The sequence below is a fragment of the Lonchura striata genome, chromosome 1, assembly GCF_050655825.1.
Source record: "Lonchura striata isolate lonStrDom1 chromosome 1, ASM5065582v1, whole genome shotgun sequence".
Lineage (NCBI taxonomy): Eukaryota > Metazoa > Chordata > Aves > Passeriformes > Estrildidae > Lonchura > Lonchura striata.
Genome location: NC_140703.1, coordinates 79,440,040 through 79,456,586, shown reverse-complemented (window position 1 = coordinate 79,456,586; position 16,547 = coordinate 79,440,040). Strand labels below are relative to the sequence as shown.

At 41.8% G+C, this 16,547-nt stretch overlaps 1 protein-coding gene across 11 annotated transcripts in view; it reads right to left on the bottom strand.

The window, feature by feature from the left end:
- FARP1 (FERM, ARH/RhoGEF and pleckstrin domain protein 1) overlaps positions 1-16,547 on the bottom strand; it is a 200,425-nt gene that overhangs the window by 22,542 nt on the left and 161,336 nt on the right. For 7 of the 11 annotated variants that reach the window (XM_021530281.3, XM_021530284.3, XM_021530282.4 and 4 more), the window contains 3 exons: positions 8,734-8,924; positions 7,206-7,295; positions 4,886-5,019 (listed from right to left, as the gene is read on the bottom strand). In XM_021530281.3, coding sequence (XP_021385956.2) covers positions 4,886-5,019; positions 7,206-7,295; positions 8,734-8,924 — 415 coding nt within the window. The remainder of the gene's footprint in view (positions 1-4,885; positions 5,020-7,205; positions 7,296-8,733; positions 8,925-16,547) is intronic. The other 4 variants (XM_021530283.4, XM_077781490.2, XM_085581574.1 and 1 more) reach the window with 1 other exon arrangement.

The window sequence follows — 16,547 nt, the reverse complement described above, 5'->3', positions numbered from 1 at the left end:
TGTGCTACTTCTCTCCCATCATTTCCAGTTAATTTGGGCGTAGCACGGTTCCAATCCCCAGAGGTACCCAAAAGTGAGTTCAGCAATGAAAACTATCCTCCCAAACTCGAGCCCAGTGTGCTGGCACCAAGCCTCTCTCAGTGTCTTCCTCTCAGGAATCTGCAGTGCATAACTCAGAGGTTTATACTGCTACACACGCCTCATTTCTGTACACAGGACAAAGACACTTTTGAAAGTGCCCTCCTCGTGTCTCAGCAGACATGCAGAACCAGCTGAACAGCCAGCACACTCCTTTTGAGCAGGCAGATAAGAACTGCTGCCTTGTTTATATCAACTGTCTATCAGACTGCTCTTCCTGAGCACTAGTATTTCTTCTCAAACAAAAAATGGTTAATAAATCAACATTTGTCTCATCTTCCTACACCTCCCTGAGTGCTTTTTTACTAGAGGTTTTCAATTTTGCTTCCACAAATCCTGATTGCACCTTCTCCTTTCATATGCTAAGGTTAAGAGCCTTTTTTTTTTGCAAATTTCCAACCACACATTTCCATCTGGTAACACTGAGCAGCAGCTTTTCTCAGAAAGATCTGCAAGTCAAACTAACAGCTTCCCTGGGAGAAGATGAGCCTGCCTGCACTTCTGGGAAGTACATAACACTTTTCTTTCCTAGCACATGATAAGGCCCAAAAACCAGATTTGTACTACCTGATGCAGGCTTCCTTGGGCAGAAACAGCTATCCTGACTTGCCCCAGCATTGCTCTCTATGCAGCTCAGTGGTCAGAAAAGGGAGATACTCTATTTGCCACTTTCTGTCATCATTTAAAGAAATCCATATGGAAACTTGCAATATATTTAACAGGGTGTGGAAAGATGAGCTCAGTTCTTTTGGATGGAAAATTATGCTTGTGGCCCAAATGTGGCCCGTAGTTATTAGACAGCTGAGGTAAAAGAAGGAGGAGAACCTGACTTCTCAGATTCAACCACCCAGAAGCTGATGAAGCATTTCACACTCTGCCTGCACTGCACACACCTCTTCCTCCTTGCCATAAAATCTCATGGGTCTCGGGAAACAGGAGCCACCCTAAAGTCACTGACATATGCCTCTCATATTTTCTCCCAACTACAAGGCTTGGGAACTCCTGGCCTTGCTGAGGAGTCCTGGCAGCCAGGGCCAGCATCTGGATGCCCAAGTGCTGGATGCAACTCTTCTGGCACTTGTTCACTGGACAGCCTGATGTGTGCTGTTCCCTCTCCCACCTGAGGCAGCTTCCTCCTCTTCTCTTCCCTTCCTGGGTGAGAGGGCAAAGCCCCATGCCTGCCTGCGTCCACCAAAGGTCATCCTTCCTCTCCTCAAACCACATGGCCTCCAGTGGGGTATTTCACTTGCTCCCAGGAACATGGGCAGCTTCCAGAGCTCAGCACAGTTGTGACAACTGAGGAGATTCATGGGCTGCTTTACTGGCCCTGCAACAGCACAGGCAGGGCTGGAAATGTGGCCCAGAGCAAGGTATCACTCATCTTAGGATGCTGTGCAGTAAAACCACCAGGAATCTTCTCAGTTTCATGGCCAGGAAGAAACTCTGGCTGAGAAAAATGGATTGACTGCCTATATTCTGCAGCTAACTATTGGTGTCAGTATCAGTGTATGTCATACTTAAAAATATCCCTAGGTCCTGGACACTGAGACTTGCTGCTCTTAGGAAATGCAGCACTAAAGAGAAAAATGGGTGAATTGTGTAAAAAAACAGATCAGACCTGCCAGAATCTATAACCAGGTCAAAAGGATCCTGGCCCTTAAGCCTGCCCCTGGCTACAGATTTAAACACTTCAGAAGCCTTCAAGCAAGCCAGAAATGCTTTTAATAATGTACACAACCTGAGCTTCCTCCAGCCAAATACTAAAAGTCTATAGATGTTTTAACAAATTGAAGGCATGGAGACATCTAACAATTGTTATGTACAATTCCCCTGAGGCTTGTTCTCACCACAGCTCTTCTGCATCAGCAGCAGCTTCAATAGGATGCAAGGCCTAAGAGAGCAGGGAATGACCTCCTGTTAGATCTTCCAACACGCAGCATGAAGTTTGAAACAAACCTTAGAGAACTGCACTTATGTCTGTGTAGAGTGAGCAGGCTGAATTGCACTTTAAGTTGATAAAACTCAGCATCCTACTCACTAGGGGAACACAGAGGACTGGCTGCAGGAGGCTCTCTCTCACACAAGCTCCCATAGCACATGTTGGTAGCTAGGGGTTTCCAGCAGCTTGATGAAGTCCACAACCCTTTCATTCAAAGGCCCTTTTTTCATAGGACACGACACCCGCTGACAAATGCAGAGCAAGTTCATGTCTCAGGACAAGAGTCCCACCTTCTTCCCCTGCCTGGAAATCTAAGAGCTGACAGATTTAAATGGGCTGGCTTGAATCCTGCCCATGCAGCTGGGATTGAGCCAGAGCTCACTGCCTTAAAAACTTGCGGGGCCGAAGAGAGAGGTGCCATTCTGGCAGTGTTTTTTGTATTTTTTAGTATTGAGCTAAGTGACCTTGACCATGCTGCTGAAGGAATTCCCTACCACATTGCCACCAGCTTCTTGTAGATGTTGAGAGGCTGTTTAATTTTGTCCCTCCCTGTTTAATTAAACACGAGTCTCTGTAGGATAGAGTTTATTGCTTGCGGGTTATCTCAGCATCTGTGGCATTATATAGAAACACCAACACCTCCAAAATAATACCTGTCAGCAAGTCTGCCTCCCTTCCCGAGGCACGTATTCAAATCTTCCAGAAGTTTAACAACCCATCACGTCTACAACAGGGGTATTACACTGGGTGCATCCAGGCTGTTGGCTGCAAACTGAATGCACAACGTGACTGCTTTTCTGTCAAGTGATTCAGAGCAGCCGACAGAGAAATCCCAGTGGCCTTATGCTAACAGTGGAAATACATGCAATAGCTGAGCTGACAAAATCAGATCGAGGTGCCCAGCTGGGACAAAGTTACCTCAGCAGAATATTTATGAATAAATTTGGATTGCAAAGTAACTTTGTAGCAGATCATCACTTTAAATCACAGGGTAAGTGCAGTTAAAATATGATATTAAAAGCTTTAAACTGAGGTTTACCACCCTGTGAAACTTTATGGAGAAGCTGAAAAGCAGGTGGTTTACTCAGCTCTAAAAGAAGCTAAATGAAAAGGAGAAACAAAGTAAAACCAAGGAAATTCGAAGCCTAAATACTTTGTCTTTCTTTTAACACAACTGGTCCTTACCTCCTCTTACTACAATGTCACCTTCCCACAGCAGGCTGGTAGTGCAGCATCATCCAATTTTTGAAAAACATCACACCTGTGCAGGAGGTTTGCATCCACCTCTAATGGCACCAGAAGGATACAGGGGATATCTCTATTTCAACATGTGCCCAGAAGTCAGCACCAAGCGAGATTAGACTGGTCTGACAGAGAGCAGAACTTGGTCCTGACTGCAAAAATTTTCCTTTTCTCACCACACACATTAACCCCAACTAACTAACTCCAATTGCTGTTAATCTTATACCAAAGTTGCAGAAACAATCACTATTTTATAACATCTGAAAGAGCCTTCTTGGAGTACTTGGAATAAATGCTGCTTAGTGCAATGCAATTAATACCAGTAGCAGCCCAATGAAAAAACCAGCAATACAGGCAGGGTGGCTGTGCAGCACACGTTTTAGGAGTAACTATGTTAGTTATATATAAATACATATACAAACTATATATATATGTGTGTGTGTGTGTGTGTGTGTATAAATAATATATAAAAAGAATATATATTACTTATAATATATATAATAATATATATATATATAAAATTATATTAGGAGTCAACCAAAGTCCTGGGTGAGGATGTCAGCTCTAAGAGGCAGTACCACATTCCCTTCCTCCCAGAGAACACCTGCTAATTCTGGAACTGTGCAAGGTGTGCTTGGACAGCACTAGTCTGCAAAGTGCTGTGCCCTCATTAAGCAATCTCAGTACATCACAGGAGTTAAACTCACGCACTCTGAGACTGTGTTTTGCTTTTGTTTTGATTCATTAGTTAAAGAGGCACCTGTTTTAATCAAACTGATTAACACCCATTAGGTCTGCCTGCTCTGCTTTCACATGATTTTCATTGTCACTGTTCTAACTGAGAAGGAAAAGCTCAGCTCTTAGAACCAAAGATAAGGTACAAAAAATGCCTACACAGAGCAAGACAATCTAGTCCAGACAAGTCTAATCAGAGTGAGTAGAAGGCTTCTGCTTATGCTCCTGCCTCTACTAAGATTTCAGTGGTCAAATGAATTAAGAGCCTAGCCAGGGAAGAATTATTCAATTCATAGCTATTTTGTAAAAATGCCATGCTTTACTGTCACTATTATGTTAAGAATAGATAATTTTCCAGCCCAGCACAGGGTCCTCTTTCAAGACTCTGTCAATTTGTAGAGTGCACTGTAGATCCTTGAGTGTCACAGCCGTGATGCTGTAGAATGAGAAGCTGCTCTGTGAAATCCTCCCAGCCTGTACCTATTTTGACAGAGGTCCTTTGCCTCTCCCTCTTTATTACTGGTAAGTCTTGCCTGCAGCATGTTCTTCAAAGGAGCTGCCATGTAGAAACACTGGCATTTGGCAAGAGAAAGCTTCATCCAGAATTATGATCTCATTTGCATATGCCTGTAACTGAGATATCTGAACAACAGAGTTTGTCAAGTAAACATGAACAAAGCACGATTCAATAAACCCTGTCTGTTAATAACCAACATCTGTGACTTTCACAAATTAAGCCCTACAGCAGATCACAAGGAGTTAGCAAAAAGGGAATGCAAAAATGCTAAACTGCATGAAAGAATACAGATAAATAACAATCAACAATCTTACCACAGAGCAAGTCTCTGCTCAATTTCCTTGAGAAAACTAGTGTGAAATTTGTGCAAAGGTTCGAAGTTGGAGAAAATTAGATTTTTCAGTGTTTCAGGCATGCAATCCTCTTTACTCACTGCACTCTGAAACCACTACAAAGGAAAAAAGAAGAAAAATTATCAGTGGGTGGAAAGCAGACAGTATGTATGATCATTTTCTGTCTTTATGTACCTAACCTAATACTCCTAACAGGTAAGCCAGCAAGGATCATATTTAGCTGGCACTAGGAACACAACCCAGTCTATCCCTGACATTCCTGTGTGCTGAACTGGTACACTTATCAGAGATCAGACCCCGCACAGCTGGAAAAAGAACTCCCTTCCCTTTTGCCATCACTGATCAAATCTTGAAAATTCTTTTTAAACCCAAACTGGTTAGTCAATACAAACCCAATTAGCAAATGCTGCACATGAAAGAGAAAGAGCATTACAATAGTTGTAAACAATTCAGTAAAAGCAAAAAACATGCTCTGCATTCTCTTTTTGCCAAGTTCCATCTGAAATGCCTTTGGCAGGAGCTGGTTCGGTAAGCACCCACGCCTGTGTTGCTGTGTGCACACAGAGGACATCACTTTGCAAAGTGAGCAAGTGGAAGACACTTCTATCACAAACTGGAGTGGCAGTGACAGGCACCGTAAAGGCTGAAACAGGCTCCTGCTCAGTCTTGCTCCATATTCTCTTTATTTCACCCTAACAGCCTATGGGTGACATAAAACCATAGGACTAGGCAGCTTGCCAAGGGAGTAATGCCTATTATCTTCAACAGGGTAACACTGCTCACTCTCTACTGCCCTCAGGGGTTCCAGCTATCTGTGGTTGACTTCCAGCAGTGCCTAGAAGGCTGTTGGGACCCTAGAAGACTGTCAGAGCAGTCTTGCTTGACACTGCATCAGCTGGAGCTGAGCCAGAGCTGGGATAAAAAGAGATCCCTCCCAAGCTTCCCTTTCCCCTGCTTTATCTCAGCACCAAGCAGAGCTAAAGTTGAAGCTCATCTACCAAGCCTCAGAATTCATGCACTGCAGTTGTTCCTTTTCCAACTATGTTGGCTACTTGTTCACTCTCAGTGGCCTCTTGGGCCAGTTACTTGTGGAGCACAGCTGATACAACTGTATGCTAATCATCAGGCCCATCACTCTTGCTGATCCAGAAAATTCAAATTTGCCTACCATAAGGATGAAGGACGGGGTGGAAAATGGGCTTTAGCTCTGAAGAGCTAAAACTTTTTGTTTCTGCTGCCACTGGGTGAAATATCAGATGAAAAAAAAATGTATCTGCTGCTGAGACTACAGCAATGACTGCAGAACTGTCCCAGAGAACCTGGCCTCTCCCAGCAGGCCAGCTTCCCAAAAAGGCAAGGGTAAGTAACAGTGGGACCACAGCTACCCTGCTGCCTGTAAAAACCATGCTATATTGGCTCTGTCTAAGCTGGGGTCTGATTAGCTGCATCTGTCATGTGGGATCCTGGTCTGTTCCAGAAGAACAGAAGAAGCTGAGGAGAAAGTGTGTCCCTGGTTCCCAGCTGGTTCCAACACTCTCCCCCAGAACATGTCCTCCTTACCACAACACTCAACACAGGTGTGGGCAATGCACCTCACTGGGTGATTTAAGAGCTGAGATATCTGGAGCTGGCCAAAATGCCATTAAGGGGTTTGGATCCAGTGCTATTTCACAGAAAAAAATTGTTATTTCAGACCAGATCTGGTATACATTATTCTCTGAAGTGAAACAAGACTGTTGCTGTGTGTGCAAAGATGGCAGCTATTTGCCTTGGTGACTTTAACAATCACACTCTGATCAGATGCTACAGATGAATGCCTCATTTAACACACAGTTTCACTTTCTGAAAAAATCAGAATCATTCAAATAGGTACTCTGCAATATTTCATGTTAAAGGGAGGGCGTTTAATACAGTAGAAAACATTTTTATGTGCCCCTAAGGAGCTACTTCAGTTTTAAGAGAAATCATTGAAAACCCACAGGCATTTTTAGTAATTATAACCACAAAGCACGAGAGCAAGAAAATATAACTCAAGTGTGTCCCAAGTTCCTCAACCTGATACAGCTTCTTAGTGCATGTTACTAACCACAGAGCAAACCTCTACTCTCTGATTCTTGTGTTACTTCCTCCCTGGAGGAGAACTGCTGTGCACAGCACAGAATAACTACAGTGCAGAATATAAAAGCAGCACGGAGCAGTGAGGATGTTAAATGGAGCAGATGAAATGCCACCCCTGCCCAGAGCTTCACGTGCTCCGTGAGTAAGGCTCAAGTGAACATACCGATGTGATGACTTCAAGGTCCTTCAGGTATGTTCGTTCCGTGGTTGCCACTTCTTTAGCAATGAAGTAAGCTTTCTCAGTTGGGAACCGCTGTAAAATGCAAGCACATTATGTTTTCCTCTGCTTTTATGGAGAAAGAAACTGTAGATAATAAATCACAAAGAGAGTTACAAACCAGTGACCCTTGCTTGTGGCTATGCTGTGACTCATCCTTGAATGTTCCCAAGCCCTGAAGCCCTAAAAGCAACCTTTCCTTGCAAACACAAGAGAACAAGAACCTTCTGTGGGTTTTTGAGAGACTTCCTTTTCTGCTAAGGCAATTTGTACTGCTTTGGGGTGCTGATGTTCCTTTCAGTTTATTTCTGGAGCAGGACGTGAAGTTCATGTAGAAATCCTTTGCAGGCTAAATGACCATTTAAATCAAGTGCTAAATTTGACAAAATGACAAAAATTAGTGCCTGATTATTGTAAGTTTCTTCATTGGAATGGTAATCCACAGGAAAAATACTTCCAAAAAAATTCAAACCTGTAAGGTTTTCTTGGCTGGACAACCTAATAGATTTTAGATTAGGCTACAGATAAAAAATTTCTTAATTCTGAATAGCCAAAGTAACACAGCTGGTTGTCTTCTGTGTTGCTCAGGAAGCAAAAATTAAAGAAAAATCTAACCACAGATATTTTTCCTTTGTTTCCTCCTGGAAGATGAATGATGCAGTGCAAACACTGTGAGTGCCCTGCAAAGGGAGCCTGTGTGGGCATTTCCCAGTCAGAATGCACCCCCACAGGAACCATCAGCAGCTAGTGCACACAGTCACTGGCTGCTCTATCTTGGACTGGCACAGAGTCCTGACTCTATTAACACATCTTCGCATTTTCTTCTTCTCAAATTTCTTTCACACATCTTGCTAACTATACAGTGGGGAAAGACATCTTCCTTACATAAACTCCCACTTCCCAGCAAAGCCATCAGAGTTTCTTTCTGCCTCCTGAGATGCTCTAAGACAAGGAGAAAAAACCAGCCACAGAAGAATAAAAGGAAGCCTCTCTCACCCAGCAGCAGAGGAGGGATGAGCCAGCAGGCACCCAGAACACCCTGGCTCAGACAAACACTTTATCTTCAGAAAGCAGTTTTGGATGTGATGCTCCCTTATGGTTTTGCTGCAATGATGGGTCTGAGCCAAACACTCCCAGCTGAATGCTGTAAGCTGTGGCTCACAGAGAGCATTTTCTACTCCCACAACCAGATGCTCCCAGTGGTGCCCCCAGAAGAGACAGACTGGAGAGCCTGGGTTAGATACTCCCACACAGGCTCAACACTGTTCTCTTCATCCTGTCACCTGGAAATTTTCCCTGCAGTAAGACAATGGAGCTGACTGTTTTGTTACAACAAACTAACAAACTCCACTCCTTAAGATTTATAGAAGATCCCATCCAAACAAGGTCCTGAAGTTGCAACCAACATGAATGACCCAGATTTATCACAACACATCAGAGACAAGAGAGACAAGGCCAACTTCATTTGCCTTACTTTTCTTTTGACCTCTTCTTCATCATCAGCCCTGATACATGACGGGTCATTCAGCAAAGGGCTGACCAAGGGAGATGACTGCTTGGCATCAGGGCTCAGGTTTGGAGATAAAGTCATATTTGCCACTGGTGGTCCTCCTTGGGAATTGATGGAAAGCTCTGAAAGGTGAGGGCTGCCAGTCAGAGAACCTGCTAAGAAAAATGATAAAATAGAAATCAATTAGGACAAGCTTTCTCAAGAAAGCACCACAAGGAGTTATAATCTTAAATTGCAGTGTGTGAAATTATGCTACAAGACACAGTAATCAGGGTACTCAAACTAGTCCAAATGGCCCTGAAGTCAGAGGAACTGCATCCACTTGCTTTCACCATGGGACTGGTTAAGTGTCTTTTAGCTGATAAAACTGGCTGAAATTACTATATCTGAAGGGAAGGAATCAAGGCACAGCTGACTGAGCTGCATTTCTTTACTGTGGGAGGGGTGAGGCACTAGAACAGCTTGCTCAGAGAAGCTGTGGCTGTCCCATCCCTGGCAGTGCTCAAGGCCAGGCTGGATGGAGCTCTGAAGAACCTGGTCTAGTGAAAGGTGCTCCTGCCCATGGCAGGGGGGTTGGAGCTATCAGGTCTTTAAGGTCCCTTCCAACCCAGGCCATTCTATGATTCTAGACATCAAGTTAATAAAAATAATTTCATCATTTTAATCCACTCTATAGTAGAGAATAAATACAACAATACAGTAATTGTTTCAGGAGTGCCATTCTTTCCAGCAAAGCAGAACTTCAAACACTTAAATCAGTACTTCATAGGGAACTACAGGATAAGTTAGTACAAATTTATCTAGTTGAGGTCTAGAGAAAAAGGATGACTTTCTACAGAAGTGCTGCTGCTAAGATCAGTCACATCTAACATGAAGGGAGAAAACTACGAGTTCCCCAATTTCTACACACAACACGAGTATGTATATTATACCTTGTAAGTCTTTCCATGCTCCTCTGATTGTTTGGGATGGAAATGCTAGCATTACATTTACATAAGAAAAACAATACTTTTAATGCACAAAGCATGACAATTTCAGATTTTCACAGATATAAAGTCCCATTTCATTTTGGATTAAAAATATTAAAGAATTAGACAATTGATTACACTTCCATGGATTCATATATGCTAGATTAAATTACTGAAATCAGCATTTTGTCTTCTGGGAGGCAGCCAGATTAATGACTGCACAGAAAGAAAGTTTGCCAAAAATGGCCAGTCTTCTCCCAGTTATCCCCTCCTCCATACATCTGACAATCTAAACCTGTTTTAGAAGAAGAATCTGTCATGTGGAAGAACATTAACAGTCTGTGCCATTTTGGCATCATACATTAAAATCCAACCAAAAAAATGTGACAAGCTCTTGACTACCACAGCTAACAGGCTGTCTAAGATGAAATGTAAAACATATACATCGCCATATATAATTAGGGTCAAATACAATTTACTATTATGTCGTTATGTCCTCCCTAAATTATGATAGGTAAATGTTCCTGGTGCTAGAAAACCAGAGCTGAGATACTCCAGTAAATATTATATAAAAGAAATATAATTAGGTCAGTAGTAGAACCTATTTATTTTCTGGAACAACTCAAGCTTTATTGCTAGAACATGAATGTTTTCCAGTTCCAAACCAGTTCACGTTTATAAATCATTCCCTTGAAAAGAGAAGGAAAAAACAGCACAGTTATCAGTTTACGTAATCATGACAGTTATGTAGCCTATTAAAAATCAAAGTCAAAGCAGTATTTGTCTGAAATAAAGGTCTGTATTATTACAGCTAGCAAGAAAGGATTTACCAACAGTTTCACACTAAATCAATGTTCAGTGAAATTTGAGAAAATGCCACAGCTTGTTACACAAATGTCAATTTTATTGACACTAGCACACAACTGTATACAGTATTTTCCAAAGAAATGGAATTCATCATTGAGAAATAGTGAAACAGATTAATAGCAAGGTTGTAAGGTTAAAAGTACTTAACTACATTACAAAAGACATAAGAAAAGTGATATCACCTCAAATGTGGAAACAAAGAAATTCTGGCACTATGCCTGTCATATGACAGCGAATAAATGATTTGCACCTCTGTGAGAAGTTCACAGCATTGTAGTCTAGGAGTTAAATAGCACCTATCTGTGATAGATAGATATAGATATATTGACATATCTATCTACCTACCTATCTATAATCCTAGATCTAAGCTCTGATGTACTGTAATTTTTATCAGTACAACTCAAGTATTTCAAAGTACAAAATATCAAAAGGACAATGAATTAGAAAGATGCCCTATCTTACAGTTGGAAGACATTAACCTGGGAAAAGTATTATGGAGAGTATCACAAGAAATGTGCCTGGTGGCTCACAGCACTGTGTATACACCCAACTGATAAAAGACTTTGCATGTCAATGCATCACTGACATTCTCAAAGTTATTTTGCAGCAAGCTGAAATGCCACATCCTCCCCTTTGGTACCAATGTGGGCAGGAGCAGGGACCAAACCCAACCACCATCACCACCTACAAGCAAGAGCTCAGTCAGACCCCACCTGCAAATACACTGAACAAGTGAAAATTGAAACTAGTTATAAGAAAGTGGCTGCATTACAAAAGGACCTCAAAATATCCTTACATTAGCACATTCTGGGGCCTAATTACAGCCAACACAGCCAGAGATACCAACACACTGCATATTGCTCTGGGAAATGTGGGAAACAAGTTTGTTTTGGTGTGAAAAAGTCAGTAAGCATGAAGAAACAAAAATGGAGGCTCTCCCCTCCCCCATCACCAATCAATCAGGACACGTGTCATGCTGATGGGTCACGGCAGTGCTGCAAAGTGACCTTCTCTTTTCACAGAGGTTAGGAAGAAATAACCTGAATTAACAAAGTGTTTCATCTGATCTCCTGCCACAGAAGAGTATATTCATACAGGCTCTACTCATCAACTACATACTGCAGAATACAAACAGAAGCAGAAGGGAGAAGACCAATCCTATTTACAAGGTACTGAAATCCCTTACCATTCACCCTCAAGGATGCATGGACTGACAGGCAATTATTAGCATGTCATTTGCCAGATAGCAAATGCTACTGCACACTGGAGGCCTAAATGGTTTGCAGCTGGTAACACAGAATTGTCTTTGCTTGTACTTCAAGTGATTTTTATTTAGATTCAGAATTGGGCCATCTTTCAAATTTAATGAAGTCAGCTGTATACACACAAACCAAGAGAAAGCACAAAAGAATGTTTATTTGAAGATTATTTAAGTATATACTAAAATTACATCCTTGGAGGAGTGGGTAGGAATCATTATGCATGTGTTTCAATTATTTTCTAAGTATGGGTTTAAGAAGAGAAACCAACACTGGTTTATGACAGTGGCAAGTAATGAGAATGCACTTTACCATGGCATGCCAGATTTTACCATCAATGCCAAAATACCTGGAGAGGTTCTTTGTTCCACTGACACCAGACAAAAGTGCTGCAGTAGATAAGGTAACAAAAGAAGCAAAACTTGATTGAAATCTAACTTGGGGAAAAAAAATCTATGAAATGACAATGGCATTTTACATGGCCACAGGACATAAAAGTACGGGTTATCCTCCTAGCTTTACACGTGTCTCAAATCGCTCCCCACCAACATACGTATTCCATGTGCTACACAAAAAGAAGCCAGCAGCTAGAATCAAATACTTAATAGCTACACCTTTGCCAAAATACACATCAGTTGCTTGCTGCAGTTTGAGGGTAGGAAGGCATGGAGTGCTGGCAAGCTGTGGGTGCCCTGCCAGAGAGGGGCAGGCCAGGCTCTGCCCTTGGCCACCAGACACCACCCATCCCACCCACTGTACCTGTGATACTCCTGGCTCCTGTGCTCACAGCTGTGAGCCCGCAGGGGCTGAGGGTGGTGCCTAAGGAGTGTTGCACTGAGTGATACTGCCCTAAACATGGCTCACATCAAAGGAAAAACAGTTAAAATTGGTACTTTCCACATGATGAAGGAAATATCTCCCAGAGGTCAATTCACATCATATGTGGCCTGAACTGCCTGCTGCCTCTTTGTTGATTACATAGGCAGCATGAGATGACATGAAATCCCTGGTTAGAAACTAACCTAACACAGGAGAGCTCCCTCTTTGTGAGGGAGACAAGTGGCACTCTGTATCCTGAAGATATTCCTCCTTCACTCATTTTCTCCTGAAACTACAAAATAACAAAATCAGGCCATTTAGTGTTCTGCATTTGCTTCAAAAGGAACAGATCCCATTCATACACAGTGGTTTTTAACAGAGAGGAAGAGTACAGCAATGTTAAGAAGCCCATGGGAATGCTCCTTTTCTGTGGAGTACCAAGAAGTGATAATGACTCAGTTATGGAAAGTGAGAGAAAACATCAACCATTATTAAAGGTGACTGAAATTCTGCTGAAAAACTTCATGTACCACTTAAGGTCTGATCAAGTCAGCTCTTGAGAATTTTATTGTTCTCAAGGTTGTTACTGTTATTTAGAAATTAAAAACATATTAAGAGCCAGAAAAGCACCTTGCTCAATACCTGGAATGTTGCAGGACTTATTCTCTCTTACTCCTGCTCTATGGCCTGCTCTGTAGTCAGGGGAGGCTTGTGACATGCATATCCCAGTTACTCAACTTGAATGTCAGATCACTGTTTTCTAAACTCCAGTCTAGCAGATGAAATCCAAGTTGTTTTCCCTTTCTCCTTGGCATTACTGAGCATATAACTTACAAAGGCTCTTTAATAAGAAAGTATCTGACAGAGCTGCCACTGCTGTGCCCACACAGTCTAGCTTAATTTTCCATTTTCACAGTGGTTGTATAGCTCTAATGTGCATCTAAATGTTTTGGTCAGAGAAGATACAAAATGACATGGGGAGAGATAGCACCAGAGGAAGCAGCAGGAGCTTTCATATGCACTTCACCAATCACTAAAGTACCTTAGATTGAAGAAGAGTTTAATAATGGTGTCCACCCCTTCTCTCCCCAGCTGTGAACCAGGCACAGTCATGCTGCTGAAGAGTTATGGGATGGAGAATATGCTCTGTTCTCCCTCAGTCTAAGAAAAAAATCCCACTGACTTCCACAAAATCTTGAGGGGAACCAGTTCATCAAGCTGCACTTCTCTTCCCCATTACAGGAATCAAGCTGGAGCAGTGGATACAGTTTGTTAGTTTGAAACGTAGTTACAACAGCCATAAATGAATGTACAAACATCCCTTAATGCAGTACCAAAGATTTTGAGGAGGAACAGGAATTAAAAGCAAACTCGTGAAGAAATCCAATGTCACACATAACCACTAACTCTGCCTGGCTTGAAGAGGAGCTTGAGAGGAAGAAAGGTTCACTTTGACTTCACGGCTGCAAAATGCACGCCCACAGCTGTGAGCAGAATTTGAGAAAATGGTGCACCTTCTCAATGAACCAATTTCCTCATATTTAGGACAAAGCATCAGCTAGCAATTGGACAGAACAATTAAACCAGTGACAGTTTTACAGCAAAATACCAGTTAGAATGAGTAAAAGCCTTCAGGTACAGGTGAAACTAAAAATAATAATAAAAAAATTCCATGCATAACACAGTTAAATGGCTTGACATGCTTATAGTCTCATCAAGCTTGGTGTTGGTTAAGTAGCCAGCGACTCTCCAGCTGGTAAAAGTCCATGCTTTATTGGTGTACTGCAGTATTAGACAGCGGTGAGTGTGAAATCAGACAGTAACTGCTGTTGGCCTACATCAGGGTCTACTCCCATCTTAAGAACAAAGAGTGAGCATTACGGTCTGGGGAGAATGCAAGGTCACTGGGCATCAGTCCTTTGTCTGGTCTTGATCTCTCCAGACAGAAATAGAGCGACCTATAGAAGGTTTTCCGGCTGTGCCCAGGGTTAGGGTTAGTTTGCTTTTGTTTGCCTTTAAACCGACACGACACAGTGCTACAGTAGAATTGGAACCTTCAGCCCCCATGTAAGCTCATGCCACAGATACTGTCCATTCCACCAAGACACCTCCCCAGGACTGCAGTGATCCTGCTTACGAGCCACGGCACCCAGCCTGCATTGCTGGGTGCAGCCTTCATTAGGAAATGAAGGGCAATCTGATTGTGCTCAATGAAGCCCAAATGCTCTGGAAAAGAGACCTTCTCCCCTCGCCTCCCTCTTCTCTTTTGCTCCTCAACATGGTGTGGTTTCTCAACCTGAGAGTCACAACCTGGTTTTCATTAATTCTGAGGAGAGGAGTGCTCTGTGAGGCAGGATCGCTGTAACAGGAGGAATCAGGTAATCCAAATACAAAATAGGCATTTCTGCAGTAAAAGGACATTGAGACAGTGCTCCAAACAATGCAAGGAACAGAAGATATACCATGCTTTGAGGATAGACAGAACATTGAAAAGGCTTTTTCTCCCAGAGAGGTACATGCTGACAAAACAGTGCATACAATGAAACAAAAAATGTTTCTCTTTAAAAGGTATTAAACAAATGACAAAAATGAGAATGAAGTCCCCAGCACTGCCAATCTTAAAAAATAATTTTTACTATTGAGATTTGTTTTTAAAAAATCTATGCATGTGCACACACAGAAATCAGGAAAGGGCTGGGTAAGTGAACATTGCCAAGCTCGTGTACTTTTGTTAGGGGGCCCAGGTGATTTTCTTAGCAGGAAAAGGGAAATACAAGGATTCAGCTCATCAAATATTTTTAAGTACCTCATGGAAAAGCAACAGGCATGAGCTTTAACATTCTCTGAACTAAACAGAAAGAACTACCTCTGATTACCATCAAAGGCAAAAGCCTGTGCACTTCTCAAAACCAGATTTGCAGCATTTTAAAGAAAGCATCTAATCTAATTTTAACAAGCTTGAAAGCTCTTGAATCAGAAAGCATTAATTTTCCTTCAACCTTCCATGCTCAGTCAGTGACAGCTGTATCATTACTGCCTTTAGACTTGATTTTTATCAGTGTGAACTGTAGATTTTTATGTTTCTTTTAGGGGCCAAAACTTTACAAAAAAATATCATCAACGAAAATTACATCTTAAAACTCTAACCATTCTTGAGCAAACTATCTACAATTATGTCATGCAAATTTATGATCCTAAGGTCTTTACTCCCTTTACTGTAATAACACTACCATTATTTACACACATATTTGTGAAAAACATGCCTGTGAATACATTGCTCAGCCAGGCACAAAGGATTTCCAGATCTCATTTAAAAGAAAGTGCTCACTGCTTTTAATAACAAACAACATAAACCAAGCTTATTCTACATGCTCTTTATAGAACACAGAATTAGAACAAAAGACAAAACACTCCGTAGAACTGCTACATGTCACCCAAACTAGAATTTTTGCTCATATGATGCCTTTGATTTTTAGGTAGAAAATCTGTATTTAAGAATATTAATGGCACCACACAGCCTAACCATAGGGAGGAACACAGAAGATAACATTACTCAGGATACACATGTTGCACACAGATTATTTCCCTTACAAATAAGTAATTAAGATATGTGCCTCTGTCTAGGCATACTTCAGGAACTATAGAACTACAGAAACAGAAGAGGAAAGATTTTGCTAATGTCAGTTTCCTAGGATTTAAATTTTCTGTCTCTCTAGAACCTGACAGTATGGGCAAAAATTCTTCCTAAAGTAGCTTGACTGAAACCAGAGTCCACTGCTTCTCACATTTGAGAAAAGTTACACACCAGTCTGAGCCTTGGATCCTCATGATGTTAACACTGTGCATCTGCCACTTAGCATCAGAA